Raw genomic sequence first — 16,405 nt, forward strand, 5'->3', positions numbered from 1 at the left:
AATACACGTCATTGAGTTTCGACTGAAAAATTGATCAACACAGTTATAGCACGCATTCTAATTAGTTCAATAATATAAAATAATTCTATCAAAATTAATTATACTGAGTAAACAGGCCCTCTACCTCTGAAAGATTCCTAGACATTGATAATACAGTATTTAGATTCATCATGTGACTCAACAGCTGTATTACAGAAGACAACACAACGTAGTGGGCAAGGCAAATAGATTTGTTAGCATCTTATTTTAGTAATTCGTATTCCTAATGCAGAATCAGATACTCGTATATGGAGATATACGAGAGAGAGAAAATTGGAAAAGTCAATTATTTATTATTGCATACTATTTTTTATTTTTTCTTTGAAAATGTAAACTCAACAGGACAAATAAAGCATAATGAAAGCATGAGGAAATGGTAGAGTGGCACAATAAGCACGCATCTAATGATTTTCTTGAATGGCAAGTAAATTACAAGTTTTATTACACTTCTCCTTGTGTGACCCCCCTCTACATTTTTTGTTAATTAAAGGACAAATCGCTTTGTACATTGTGATTGACCTTTCCCAAATCTCACCCCTTTTCAGTGAATCCAGGGAAAAATTACAAAAAATTCTCAAATGAGAGTGAGCTACCCAATAAATAAAGAAATAAGCTTTTTAAGAAACTCCACGAGAATCCCTCCTCCCTAATTTAATTTATAACTATCATTAACATCACCATTATGTCTCGCTTACCTCACCATCTCTGCACATACCCACATCTATCACCATCTTTTCTTTCTCCTTCGACCTCCTCACTCTGCAACAGTTTCTCCTCGGAGCCTATATCAAAACAAACCCAAGTCAATTACTTAATAAGCCAAATCTAACATTATGAATTAATTTTGTTTGTTAAAAAAACTTTAAAATCACCTTCATGTGTCGGTAGTAGTATAATATCTAATTAGGAGAGTCAGAGAAGAACTTACTCTACTCCACAGATTCGGATCTGGCTTCTTGTAAACCTCCACTCTGTCAAGAGCACCAGGATCATCCATCTTCCACCTGCATTCCGGGTGAGGTTCAAGGTGCCTTTCATATTCACTCACTGTTTGTTCCATCGCAGAACTGTATTTTGCGTTGGAAAAGTAAAATACAAAAGGCTTCTGGCATGGATTTCGGGTAACTGGACGGGTGTTGAATGCATATGCAGTGTAATCTGCTCTTCGATACCAATTCAAGAATGTTCTCGAAGGCATTTCTATCTCACGTGGTGAAAATACACCACGAAATATCTGAACAGCGAAACCCCACGAAACGGAAATAGTCCAGCCTTTTGATTTGTCGTAGCAGATGGACTGCTGCATGAGCCCTGCCGAGTCAATCTTCATTGGTATAGTGAGCCGTTGAAGGGCTTCCAGTCGGGTCACGTTGGGGAAGATTGGCTCAACCACATCAAGGTGGTGCAGTGACACCAATGGAGTCACGGGATGAGATGCCAGAAGGCCAAACAGGTTTCCATACACATCATACTGTTCCAATAAATCAGCGCCGATCAGCATGGATGTTATCAGAACGTATACACTTGCAAGACTACAAACCAATTCCTTGTCCATATTCATAGCAGCTGTCATCATATGACTTTTCCATTTTGTTCAACGAAATGAAAATCATGAAATGCTAGAGTTCATTGTGAATGATCAAAGTATCCATGTTTTGAAAATTTTAAGTAAATCATGTTTAACGTTCTCTTTTTGGAGCGATTAGAATAGTTTAATACATTGTGATAAATGTTTCTATTTCATTAACACATGCCCTTAAGTAAAACATTAGCAAAACCCATCAAAATCACCTAGGAAGAAAAACTACGGAAAAATCAATGAATTTAAAGCAACTGTCTCTACTCTTTAAAGTGCAGTATTAGGAGAAAAAGCTTATACCCTTAGCCTAATTGTGTCCGCCACTTTGGCAACAACTCAAAACTCCTAATCGTCTCGACAACTTTGACAACAACTCAAAACTCTTAATCGTCTCCAAACTTTGACAACAACTCAAAAATCTTAATTGTCTTCGAACTTTGACAACAACTCAAAACTTGGTTTGCTTTTTAGTAAAAAATCTTTAGTGCCTAAATTTCTACCGCATATAGAATAGAGCTCTCCTAGTCGTAAATCTGCAGCTTAAAGTCAAATTGTCGAAACCAAAAGAAATGGCAGAAGAACCATGTTTTCCACCGCCCACCCTCCAGATAATCTAATCTAGCCACGCTTTTTATTTTCATATACTTGCAGAAGCTAATAATTTCTACAAGTATATTTTAGTCCTGTCAAATTTCAAAACCCTTAATCTTGTTCTGTTAATTTTCTTAATTCCTTCTCCCTAAATGGCCCCAGTCGTAATTATGAAGTGCACCTATTTCAGGTTTCCTAAGTTTACATCAGCTTGTATACCAGTCACAACCAATCAAATCATTTAAAAAATGGCTTTGTTTAATACATTATACTATATTTTTATAAATATGTGAGTATGACAAGAACTTATTAGCCGAATAAAAAGTTATTGGGAGGCGTAAATCACCCGCAAGCCGACGCAGATAATTAAAATCCGGTAGACAGAAATTGAACACGAGTCAAATTCTGGCAAGAAAGCACAAATATAAAAAGAAAAAAAGAAAAATTAATGCGATTCCACACCGACAAGCAAAGTCAGCACTTCAATCCCAACTCGGGTCCAGAATACCCGCAAGTAAACTAGACCCTTTCCCAGTCACCAATTCTGGGGACGACCACAGTTTTCATTTAATCCATAATTAATATTAGCAATGGATTGCATAATCACATAGGAAATTGAGATTAAGGAAATTAAGCATAAAAAGCAGAAATGAGAAACCAGTCCCCACTCCCAACAAACCCAACCAATGCCGACAAAAATTGATAAGACAGCGACAGTAACAAAATAAAAAATAAATGATAAATAAATAAAACATTGATTGCAAATAATAATTACCATTAACAGAAACAATGAGTGAGTTTGAAAAAATAGTGAGTGTGAGCGAGTTACGAACCTGGTGAAAACCGATTTCCTTTGTGAGTGGAACACCGAGTTCGGCCATACACGCTTGCATTCTATCGTCGGAACCATAGAGACCCGGGTAACGCTGAATGCAGCGATCCTGCATTTTGTACAGAGCCTTAGCGAGAGGATAACTAATTGCAAAACCTCCTCCACCGTAAGCCATGTTGTAAGAGAAGAAAATGTTCTGCAAGTGACTCTCCGATAAACTCCCAATGTAGTAGAACTGATTGTGATCGTATTTCCTCAGAACGCTAATTAGGTTTTCAGTCATGAAAACGGTGTCGTCGTCGCCCATCACGAACCACCGCACATCCTTCATCCCCAGCTTCAGCGTCTCCGCCACGATCCGCGAGATCCTGATGGCGGACCGGTGCCCCTGCTTGTTGGTGTAACGGAACCTCTCGGTGTCGCCGGAGATTCTAATCGGCGGCAACGCATCCCTATCCTCCCTCGATTTCACCTTCTCGTCGAGCCACACCACGCCGCGCATCTCCCGTGGGCGATACCAGAGTTTGATGTAGTTCTTCCTCTGCTCCCAGAGCTTCGCCGACGCGGCGATTCCGAACACCACGTGGCGGAGGTCTGTCCGGTCGTCGGAGTTCGTTTCGCGGGACTCCCGTCGGAGAACGGAGGGTATGGCTGGGACGGTGACAGTAGCGGAGGCATTGCCGGCGGGAACGGTTTTGGAGAAGGTGGCGGTGGGGAATGAAACGTGGCCGCATGCGTGTGAGGTTGCGACGAGCTTGAGCGTGTAGACGACGTAGGTGACGGAGACAAAGAGGACGAGAATGACTAAAAGCTTTGGTGTGGTTCGGTGGTGTGCAGTTGGTGCAATGAGAGTGGCAGCAGAGGTTCTCATTGGTTCCCAAACTACTTTCTCCGACTCTTTCTCACCCATTGCAGATGCTTCAGAAATTCAGATTCAGGGAGGAACAACAGAGGGCCTTCAAAGCCCACAAACAAATAACAAAAAAGCCCACAGTTTGATCTTAAAGAGGAAGAGCAAAAGAACTATGGAGCATGGTGCCACTGCCAATCACCTTTTCTCACCCCTTCCAATTACCATACATACCGTACACATATACATACGTATAAATACTATTTTTTTATAACATATGCATTCGATTTTTTTTTCTAGTAGGGCCCACATGTCAGGGAAATGCAGGTCAATTCAGTGAATCCAAGGGCTGGCCTCACATTATTGCGTGTTGGAGGGAACAGAGAATTTACAATGGTCCTCATGTTTTGCTTTTTTTTTTTTTTTTTTTAATGTCTTAATATATTTTTATTTTCGTCTCAAATAAGGACCTATTGAGACATTAAACCTTAAAAAATTGAATTCACACACGTCACGTCACGCACTCCTTAACGCCGTTTTCTGAAATTGACGGAAAGAATTTATTTGCATCAAATTAACAAAAATAAGGATCTAATTAAGACTTTAAATATAACAGAGACCTATTGCAAATTTGGGACGAAAATAGGAACTTACTGAGACATTAAATTTTTTTTTTTTTTTAACTCGTGTGCTGGCATTTAGGAACATCTGAAACGGGCTTTTTTTCATTGGTGTGAATTTTTCTCCGACAGAACCACGCGCTTTCCATTCACCACATCAGTTTAGGCATCAATTCAAAATTAATGCGTCAATTTATTTTCTGCCTATTAAAATAAAATTGTTCTTTATTTTTATGAGGTTAAAAACAATGGATAGACTATATATTTTGGGAAACTCGCTCTTTTTCTATGTAGAAAAAAAAGAAGTGATTACTTAAATTCATTACTCTATCTCACACATTTTAATATTTAAATTTTAAAAAATAGATAAAATCTTTTAAATTCAGTTAAATTCTTTTATGTATTAAACATGTTTTTTTATTGATATTAAAGTAAGAATGTGTTAAAATATATAAATAATTTACGTATTAACATAAAATAGATTTGATATATAAAAAAATTAATGTAATTAAGGTAAACAAGTTATAGCCATTATTTTTAAAATTTAAAAATCAAAATATATTAAAACATAAGGATAAAATGTGTAAACAATTAAAGTATTAATACAAAATATATTTTATATGTCAAAAATTTTTAAATGCAGTTAATATAAAAATTTATGTCAGTTTAAAAATTTAAACGTATTAAAATTTTAAAAAATTAATTTTTATTTTATTTCAGAATAAAATAACCAAAAACATAATTAACTATTGGTACACATAAAAACAAATTCTCAATAATAGAAATGAATTAAATTAGAACTTTTTACCGTAGTGTTTAAAATATTTGTAATTTTCAAATATGTAACAATAACTAACAATATTTCATAATTCTAATTGAATTCAATTATCAATATTTAATTTTAAAAATATTTTTTTGGGCTCATAGTGTCCGGACCATGACTAGTGATGGAAGAAAACGCAAAAAATAAATTGAAAAATTTGCATAGTTGATTTTTTTTTCCGACTTTGTCTTGTTCAAACTCAAACTTGACCAAGTTTACTGTTATCATTTGAAATTATGTAATATCTGATTAATTGTATTTTAAAGAAAGGAGAGAGGATAAGTACTAAAGAATAAGAGAATCCACAGTATTTTTTTTTTCCACAGATTGTTTGCGAATAAATTAATAAAATGAATAATAACACTAAAATAATTAAGGAGATTACCCTAATTATACAAATTTTATTAATGAGCATTATTTGATATATTAATATTAATAATTTTAATTATAATTAATAGTAAGAAATTAATAATCCTTAACATAAATAGTATAAGCTTTATATACAAGTAATAAAATTATATATATATATATATATTCCATTTATAGAAACTAAATTTTATAATTATTTCTCCTAATCTTTCCTAAACATCCTCTGATATAAATTGTTTTCCCAAACATACGATTGAAATAACAAATATACATTTAAAGATTTAATCTAAATCTTTAACATAAAGTTAGTCCGGCAAGTATATTTGTGTACTATTTTATAAAAAAAAATTCCTTCTTGTCTATTAGTATATAGTTTTGGCAATTTAAATCTTAATTTTTGTTCGTGCATCCGTTAAAAATATTTTTCGTATTTGTTAATTATATTAATTTAAATATTAATATGATTCAAGATATATTATTATAGGTAACATCTCATTTTTAATACGGTTGAAAATGTCACATATTTAATATAAATAACATAATATTAAATAAATATAAATAATATATTAAATAAATATATAGAATACTTGTCACCTCAAATATAATTATATATATATATATAAATAAAAATCGTTCTCTACAATTAAGAAATATTTACATCCATTAAAAAAACAAAATAAAATTTTACAAAAACATATATAAACTGAAATCAAACAATATACTTTAAGCTACAACACCACTCTTGTCCTGCAGTAGACTTTACTGTAAACATCCTTATCTACAAACATTAAGGTCATTATTGTAAACAAAAAAAGACGAATAGACAAACAAACATATATGAAAGAATAAGTTAATATAAAAAAGTACCAAAAACATTCATATTAACAAAATTATAAATCATGCAATCATTCATCATAGACTAAGACTTTCTCCTCATCTCATCGCATACTCTACTCTTCTCTACTTGAAATTGAATAATTATTAGAACGTCAGGATAATTGCCAATACGAAATCCATAAATCAATACACACACTACTCTAGCTGCCATTAATCATCCTTGGATTAGTACCAACCATTCACATATCATATTATAAATCAACTATTCTTTTAGCATTCAAAATATCACACACATCAAATATATCATTACATAAATGTGCGAATTTAGTTAAAATTCTAATATTTTTGCTCAGCTATAAGATTTATTCGCTCAACGAGTAGTGCTTGACAACATACTCGCTCAACCACTACATTTGTTTGCTTAGCGAGTAGTACCTGACGACATACTCGCTCAACCACCATATATGCTCGCTTTATGAGTAGTGCATGATAACACATTTGCCCAACGACCAAATAGCTCGCTCAACTAGAATACCAATAGTACTTACATGTTTGAATTCTCTTAAAAGTCGCCCATCAAGTGTATTCTCGTCCAACAATTGTCTAGTCAGTGAACTATTGAATTTGGTCTCACCCAGCGATTACCAAGTTAGTAGCTCTCCTACTTTGACTTCGCCCAACGAATATACGTCGCTCACTAAGTCTGCATAATTTTGTAAAGTAGAATTCTGCAGATTTATGTAAAGTAGAATTCTGCAGATTTATGTCATAATTAGTCATACAACTCAATTTCACAAACCAATTATCATACAGGCCTATAATAAGTAGTTATAAGTTGTTTATAAGTTAAAATTAATGCAATTAGCTTTCCTTACTTGATTGATGACCAAATTGTTCTAAAAATCTTAAATCAGCTCCAAATGCATAAGAAACCCTGTCTATTCCTATGAACAATAGAAACACGATCAAAACACACTCTTATGACCATTATGAGTAGAGAATTTTATAGAAAACTCAAACATCACATGCAACTCCAGATAGTTCGTATGTAAAGGAAAACAAAATACTTGTTGTGTTTGAGAAACTCGTTGGAAAGAAGTTAAAAGTTCACTTCAACGATCACTCTAACGGTCATTGATCTTCAAACAGATTGAAATATAAGCTCTTATAAAAAAGTTTTACAACTCTAAAAGAATATTTTTTAGAAATATTGTGTGTTTTAAAATAATAAAATTTATTCATAACAAAACTAATTGTATTAAAGAAAATTAGTATTAAAAATAGATTATGTATAGTCACACAATACAACCGATAAAACCGACTGCAAGTTCATAAAAAAGAAAAGACAAATTATCATCACTTAGCCCACTTGTTTTGTCATATTATGCAGGTTTTGTCATTGTTTTCTGGAATTGTCAAGTTTAAGGTTTTAAATTTTGAGATGCTATGCATGTTTTAACTATTTTTTCAGGTAACCCACTGCTTTAAGACAAGTTTCACTACAATCAAAGTACTTAATTTGTTACTACATAGTAAATCTACATAGCATAAGACAAGCAAATAAAACCAGTACAACTGTTATTTTTTGCAAGAAAAAATGAAAAACAATTACACGAAGAAAGCAAAACCAAATTATTTTCACTTCACCCACTGGTTTGGTCATATTTAGCCATTATTTTCTGGAACTGTTAAGTTTAAAGATTGAGTATCCTAAGTCAAGTCTCCCTTCCCATGCCTTGTCTTCCCCGGTCATACCAAAAGCAATAACAGATATATAACTGATAAAGACTAAAGACTATATCCACACTTTAACATAAACTCAAGACTATAAACTACACACTTCACAAGTCACGGCTTTCAAAAGCATTAAATTTTTAATTTACAGATGTCAGACTATTTCAACAATCACAATTTCACAAATTATTCAACTTATATAGTCTAAAACCTTATTAAATAATATAAAAAATTTCACTCTAAAAGCATATCCTCTCGACAAAACAGAAATAAAGCTTACTTATAGAAAATGAAACAAAACGTTTCACACTAACAGCAGAATCACTACTAAACAGTAAAACAAAAATTTCACACTAATAGCAGGATCCTTTTAACAAAAGAGATCCTTTCAAAAATTGGTGTATGTCACAAATGTGTCATATTCTTTAGTAAAAGAGAAAGAATAGTTTGTTTTGTTTATGACAACGAGTATCACTTAGTCGTACTCTCATTCATCTTAGCAACACACGTTTACTTGAACTTTTTCGTAGAATACAGTGATCAGTGTATTCGAATGAGTCAGTCATTAATACTAATTATCGATTCTGATTCCAAGAACGGATTCTGAAAAAGAAGGTTCACAGTACTTTCATATACCTTACACCTCACACAAATGTCTTCACTTTTTAACTTCAAAGGTGGAAAAATACACAGATCCATGTATGACTAAGTTTGAAGACAGTAAAACATGGCAGCCTACGGATTCAACAAAATCGTTTTCTTAAAACCCGACAAATCCAATTTCTGTGACCACTCAAAGAGCTCCAGAGATTTTCTGGCATACTTAAGACGCCTCTAGAATTTCAACTTTCAAGCAAGGAGTTAGATTATCACAAAATTGTAAGGTGCAGTTCAATTCAGGGAATCCAAGGGCTGGATCATATCCTCACGTGTTGGAGGGAACAAAATTGTTTTTTATTTTTATTTTTAACTCGAGTGCTGGCATTTAGGCAAATCTGAAACGGGCTTTTTTTCATTGGTGTGAATTTTTCTCAGACAGAACCACGCGCTTTCCGTTCACCACATCAGTTTAGGCATTAAATCAAAATTCTTGCGTCAATTTATTTTCTGCCTATTCAAATAATGTTGTTATTTATTTTTATGAGGTTACAAATAATGGATAAACTATATACTTTTGGGAAACTCGCTCATTTTATATGTACAAAAAAAGAGATTACTTAAATTCATTACTGTATCAAATTTTGACACATTTTAATGTTTAAATTTAAAAAATAGTGGATAAAATCTTTTAAAATTCAGTTAAATTTTTTTGAAATACAAATGTAAAAAGAATACATATAACATTCATATTAACAAATCATAACACGTGTAATTATTCATCTTTACACATTTATAGATATAAGACTCTTACGAGCCATGCAATTGTGGTAGCCTATATGCTTTGTAGAATCAATGCTAATGAGTTTTGTCCAACGACCAAATAGCTCGTTCAATGATGTTAGAATGTTAGAAACTGATTTTACTCTTCTTAAAAAAAAATTGGTGTATAAAACTTGTTTCAAATGAACTTTTCAATCTATCAAAGACTAAGAAAATAACAAGCAAAGTCGTCTTCCAAACAACTTGAGTTGAAAGAAAATTCATTAAAAGAATATAGAGGTTACAATATTACAAGATCACTTCTGTAATCCTAACCTCTAATCAAACAAGAACAATTCTTTATGGTGAGGTTATATACAATCATCCTAAAAACCTTGTCTACACAACAAGTCTAAATCAATAATCAAATTTACAAGAAAAGTAAGAAACGAAAATACCTCAATGCAAATTTTACATCTGAATCATTTTCTCCTTAACCACATCCAACCATGCTTGAATGCTTGTAGTCTTGATTTTAACAAATTGATGTTCTTTGTCCTCCAAGAATGTTTGATTTTTGTTCATTGCTCTCAAATTGATGTTATGAATATGTGTATGTCTATAGGAAATGACCGGACCCATTTATGGTAATTTTAATTGATTATGTGATTAACTTAATGGATTAAAACAAAGAGCTAACTTTCCCTAGCATTCATTTTAACAGATTTAATAATCAGTTATAAGAACTTAGTTCTTTTATACATGCATTTTAACATATTTACTAATTTGTTAAATTCATCAAGAACATTGAAACATTATCAAAAACACTTTTAAACATATTTGAGGCATTATGAAAAATACTTTATTACTCAAATTTGCTCCCATTATCAACAAACCGGAATACCACTGAAATTTATAGATTTATATTCGTTGAAAAGTCACCAAACGAGTATACTCTCGTCCAACGATTGTCAAGTTAGTGAACTCTTTGACTTTGGTCTCGCTTAGTGACTATTAAGTCAGTAGTTCTCTGACTTTGACTTCCTCCAACGAGCATATGTCTGATGAGTCTACATAATTATGCAGAATAGAATTCTACAAATTTATGTCATTCTAGCCTTTTAAACTAAGTTTAACACTAACCACAAATACCAAAACAACCCACCATCATATTTTACAGTATTCAACTACTCAATTCTCCTCAAATACAATCTCAACCATATAGCACATCAACATTTCAATATACAATCACTAGAGACGATTCAAAATTTCTAACTCAACTCAAGAGGTCATAATTCACCAATTAACTCAATTTCATAAACCAACTATCATACAATCCTATAATAAATTATTATAAGTTTTCGATTAGTTAAAATCAATATAATTTCCTCTTCTTACTTTATGACTAAACAACCCTAGAAATTCTAAAACTCAGTAAAACTGTTATTTTTTGCAAGAAAAAATAAAAAACAATTACATGAAGAAAGCAAAACCAAATTATTTTCACTCCACCCACTTGTTTGGTCATATTTAGCCATTGTTTTATGGAATTGCTAAGTTTAAGGTTTGAGTATCCTAAGTCAAGTCTCCCTTCCCATGCCTTGTCTTCTTCCCATGCCTTGTCTTCCCCGCTCATACCAAAAGCTATAACAGATATATAACTGATAAAGACTAAAGACTATATCCACACTTTAACATAAACTCAAGACTATAAACTACACACTTCACAAGTCACAGCTTTCAAAAGCATTAAATTTCTAATTTACAGATGTCAGACTATTTCAACAATCACAATTTCACAAATTATTCAACTTATATAGTCTGAAACCTTATTAAATAATATAAAAAATTTCACTCTAATAAAAGCATATCCTCTCGACAAAACAGATATAAAGCTTACTTCTAGAAAATGAAACAAAACGTTTCACACTAACAGCAGAATCACTACTAAACATTAAAACAAAAATTTCACAGTAAAAGCAGGATCCTTTTAATAAAAGAGATCCTTTCAAAAATTGGTGTATTTCACAAATGTGTCATATTCTTTAGTAAAAGAGAAAGAACATATTGTTTTGTTTATGACTACGAGCATCACCTAGGTCTTATGTACTTGAATGGATTTGAAAGAGAGTAATTGAGGGGATTTAAGAGGATTTGAAGATAAATTTTTTTGTTGTTTATTTGAGTGAATTTGGAGGTAAGTGAAAATAAATTTGAAAGTATAGTTTGTGAGAATTAGTGTAGGATTTGATTGACATGATAGATTAAAAAAATTTACTTCGAAATCCACTCTTATTTATCTCCAAATTCACTCAAATAAACAACAAAAAAATTTATCTTCAAATTCTCTCAAATCCCTTTAATGTAAATAAGGTCGTCCTCTCGTCATCTTAGTAACACACGTTTACTTGAACTTTTTCGTAGAATACACTGATCAGTGTATTCGAATGAGTCAGTCATTAATACTAATTATCGCTTCTGATTCCAAGAATGGATTCTGAAAAAGAAGGTTCAGAGTACTTTCATATACCTTACACCTCACAAAAATTTCTTCACTTTTTAACTTCAAAGGTGGAAAAATACACAGATCCATGTATGACTAAGTTTGAAGACAGTAAAATATGGCAGCCTACGGATTCAACAAAATCGTTTTCTTAAATCCCGACAAATCCAATTTCTGTGACCACTCAAAGAGCTCCAGAGATTTTCTGGCATACTTAAGACGCCTCTAGAATTTCAACTGTCAAGCAAGGGGTTAGATGTTCAATTCTGCGAATCCAAGGCAGGATCATATCTCACGTGTTGGAGGGAACTGACAATAAACAATGGTCTTCTCATATTTTGTTTTTTTTTAACCCGTGTGCTAGCATTTAGACAAATCTGAAACGGGCTATTTTTCATTAATGTGAATTTTGTTCTTCTTTTTAACTCGTGTGCTGGCATTAAGGCAAATCTGAAACGGGCTTTTGTTCATTAGTGTGAATTTGTCTTTTTTTTTTAACTCGTTTGCTGACATTTATAGGCAAATCTGAAACGGGCTTTTGTTCATTTGTGTGAATTTTGTTTTTTTTTTTAACTCGTGTGCTGGCATTTAGGCAAATCTGAAACGGGCTTTTTTTCATCAGTATGAATTTTTCTCAGACAGAACCACGCGCTTTCCGTTCACCACATCAGTTTAGGCATTAATTCAAAATTATTGCGTCAATTTATTTTCTGCCTATTCAAATTATGTTGTTCTTTATTTTTATGAGGTTACAAATAATGGATAAACTATATATTTTTGGGAAACTCGCTCTTTTTCTATGTAGAATAAAAAAAAGTGACTACTTAAATTCATTACTCTAACAAATTTTTGACATATTTTATATTTAAATTTAAAAAATAATGGATAATATCTTTTAAATTCAGTTAATTTTTTTTATGTATTAAACATGTTTTTTCATTAATTTGAAGCATGAATATTTTTAAATGTGAAAACAATTCACATACTAATATTAAATACATTTAATATGTAAAAAAAAGTTTAACATAATTTTTTTTAAAAAGTATATTCATTTATTTTTTAAGTCTAAATATCAAAATATATGAAAAAATAAAGATAAAATATGTAAATAATTCAAATATATTTTATACGTCAAATTTTTTTAATATAATTAGTCAAAACATAATCAAAGTTTATAAATTAATATATTAAATTTTCGAATGAATGAATTTTTTTTTACATTAAAATTAAAAAACTAAAAGCATATTTAATTTATTAATTAACTATTATATACATAATAAAAAAAATAATATTCAACAATTAGAAATGAATTAAAATTAAAATTTTTTACGATACTGTTTAAAATATTTGTAATTTAAAATAGGTTGGTCCCTATTTTTGTCAACTTTGTTCATGCTCATTTTTGTTCGAGTGTTCAATGTACTCTTTTATATCGTAATTTATGTTCAATCTGATTCTTTTGACTAACGATGTTTAAATCATTAACGGCTAAATGTCCACAGCATCAATTAGTGAATTACATCACTAGGCTTCTTTTCTCATTCCAAATGAAAAGAAAAAAAGAAACCCTAGTGAGTGTGATTTTTGATAGGAAGAGAAAGAGAAGAGGCCTTGGTCCCGGACCAACAAATCCACATCACTTCCAAAAATAAAAAATTAACATCACTATGTCTTTAAGTGTCCTTAATAATTGTCATGTAATTCACTGATGAGTGTTGTGGACATTTACTCGTTAATGGTTTAAACGTCGTCGGTTAAAAAAATCAAATTGAACATAAATTACGATATAAAGGACTACATTGAAAATTCGAAAAAAAATGAATCCTATATCGAACAATATTGACGAAAATAGGGATCAACAATTATATTAAGCCTTTTAAATATGTAACCATAACTATTGAATTGAATTATCAACATTTAATTTTAAAAAGATTTTTTTTGCTCATAGTGTCCGTAACCTTGACTAGTGATGGAAGAAAACGCACAAAATAAATTGGAAAATTTGCATAGTTGATTTTATTTGTACGACTTTGTCCTCAAACTCAAACTCAAACTCGACGAAGTTTATTGTTGTCATTTGAAATTAGGTAATATCTAATTAAATTTATTTTAAAGGAAGGAGAAAGAGATTGAATTTACAATATCTTTTTTTTTTCACGGATTTTTTGCGAATAAATTAATAAAATGAATAATAACACTAAAATAATTAAGGAGATTACCCTATTTATACAAATTTTATTAATGAGAATTATTTGATATATTAATATTAATAATTTTAATTATAATTAATAGTAATTAATTAATAATCCTCAATATAAATATTATAAGCTTTATATACAAGTACTAAAATTATATTTATGTTCCATTTATAGAAAGTAAATTCTATAATTAATTTCTCCTAATCTCCTAAACATCCTCTCATATAAATTGTTTCCCCAAACATACGATTGAAATTACAAATATATAAATTTGATCCAAATAATATAAAGTTTGGCCGTTAAGTATAATTTTTTTACTACTTTATAAAAAAATTTCCATCTTGTATATTAGTATATAGTTTTGGCAATTTAAATCTAAATTTTTGTTCAACTTCTATTAAAAATATTTTCCGTATTTGTTGAATATATTAATTTTGATACTAATATGATTCAAGATATATTATTTATAACATCTCATCATTTTTAATAGTATTCAAGTACTAATAAAAATGTCACACATTTAATATAAAAAATAAATATTAAACAAATAGATAAAACAGCATTACAGTTACAATATATGTATATATTATCAATTAAAAGGTAATATTAACCGATTCAAAATTATAATAAAGTTTTTTAAAAACTTATATAAACTGAAAACAAAGAGTCTACTCTAAGCTTCAATATCACTTTCTTCTTGTAGTGGATTTAATAGGACATCCTTATTTGTCACACAATTAAGAGGATTATTGCAAATAAAAGATAAATAGAAAAACAAGCATACATGAAAGGGTAAACTAATCTAAAATAAAAATAACATTCATATTAACAAATATTAAGACATGCAATCATTCATACTAGACTTGACCATTCGTATACATGTATTGATATCAGACTTTAGTGAGTGATGTAATTGTGATTGCTTATACTACTCTGTAAAATCATTGTTAATGAGTTTCATCCTATCATACACAAAGTTAATCCGTTATTACCTTTGGCCAAGGTAAAACCCTTAGACTAAGACCTCATCCTTATCTGGTCACACTATTAAGGTGATCATTGCAAATAAAAAATACAAAATAGACAAACAAGCATACATGAAAGGATAAGCTAATATATAAAAAAAATACAAATAACATTCATATTAACAAATTATAAGACATGCAATCATTCATACTAAACTTGATCATCCATATACATGTATTGATATCAAACTCTGGCGAGTTATACAATTGTGGTGACCTATACTACTTTATAAAGTTATCGCTAATGAGTTTTACCTTACCACACACAAGGTTAGTCCATTAACGTCTTTGACCAAGGTAAAACGCTTAGACTAAAACCTTATGCTCCTCTCACCACATACCATACTCTTCTATACTTGAGATTGGATGGTTATCAGAGTGTCAAGATAATTTTCAATAGGGATCCATATATCAATACGCACTACTTTAACCACCACCAATCCTCCTTGGATTAGTACCAACTATTCACATATCATATTATAAATCACCTGTTTTAACATTCCAAAATATCACACACATTAAACATATCATAAGAGATATATGCAAATTTAGTTAAAATTATGATATTTTTGCTTAGCCATAAGATTTCTTCGTTCAACAAGTAATGCTTGACAACACACTCGCTTAGCCACCAAATCTACTTGCTCAAGGAGTCGTACTTGACAACATACTCGTTCAACCCCCATATTTGCTTGTTCTGTGAATAGTACCTGACAACACACTCTTCCAGTGAATTGGTTTAGAAACTGATTTTACCCTTCTTGAAAATTTTGGTGTTTAAAAATTGTTTCAAATGAACTTTTCAATCTATAAAAGATTTTAAAAAAATAACAAGCAAAGATAAAAGAGCAAGATACGCAAGATTTTATATTTGTTAACTCTTAAAGAGTTTACATCTAGTCGTCTTCCAAACAATTTGAATTGGAAGGGAATTCACTAAAAGAATATAGAGATTACAATATTACAAGATCACCTATGTAATATTAACTCTAATCAAATAAGAATAATTCTTTATGGTGATGCTACATACATACACCCTAAAAACC

The 16,405-nt window shown here is 30.9% G+C and overlaps 1 protein-coding gene across 1 annotated transcript; it reads right to left on the bottom strand.

Moving 5' to 3' along the window:
* Positions 1–421: 421 nt before the first annotated feature.
* LOC108346269 (uncharacterized) lies at positions 422–4,123 on the bottom strand. Its single transcript, XM_017585300.2, has 3 exons — positions 3,043–4,123; positions 968–1,510; positions 422–821 (listed from the first exon to the last, which is right to left on the bottom strand). The coding sequence occupies exons 1-3, from the start codon at positions 3,949–3,951 to the stop codon at positions 720–722; spliced, it is 1,554 nt and encodes a 517-aa protein (XP_017440789.1). The 5' UTR covers positions 3,952–4,123; the 3' UTR covers positions 422–719.
* Positions 4,124–16,405: the final 12,282 nt, after the last annotated feature.

Source organism: Vigna angularis, chromosome 1 (genome assembly GCF_016808095.1).
Source record: "Vigna angularis cultivar LongXiaoDou No.4 chromosome 1, ASM1680809v1, whole genome shotgun sequence".
Classification (NCBI taxonomy): domain Eukaryota; kingdom Viridiplantae; phylum Streptophyta; class Magnoliopsida; order Fabales; family Fabaceae; genus Vigna; species Vigna angularis.

Coding starts and splice junctions, on each gene's coding strand:
- LOC108346269 (XM_017585300.2), bottom strand. CDS start 3,951: ATGGGTGAGAAAGAGTCGGAGAAAGTAGTTTGGGAACCAATGAGAACC. Junction 1,511..3,042: donor AGGAAATCGGTTTTCACCAG/GTTCGTAACTCG, acceptor TTATTGGAACAG/TATGATGTGTATGGAAACCT. Junction 822..967: donor ATCCGAATCTGTGGAGTAGA/GTAAGTTCTTCT, acceptor GTTTTGATATAG/GCTCCGAGGAGAAACTGTTG.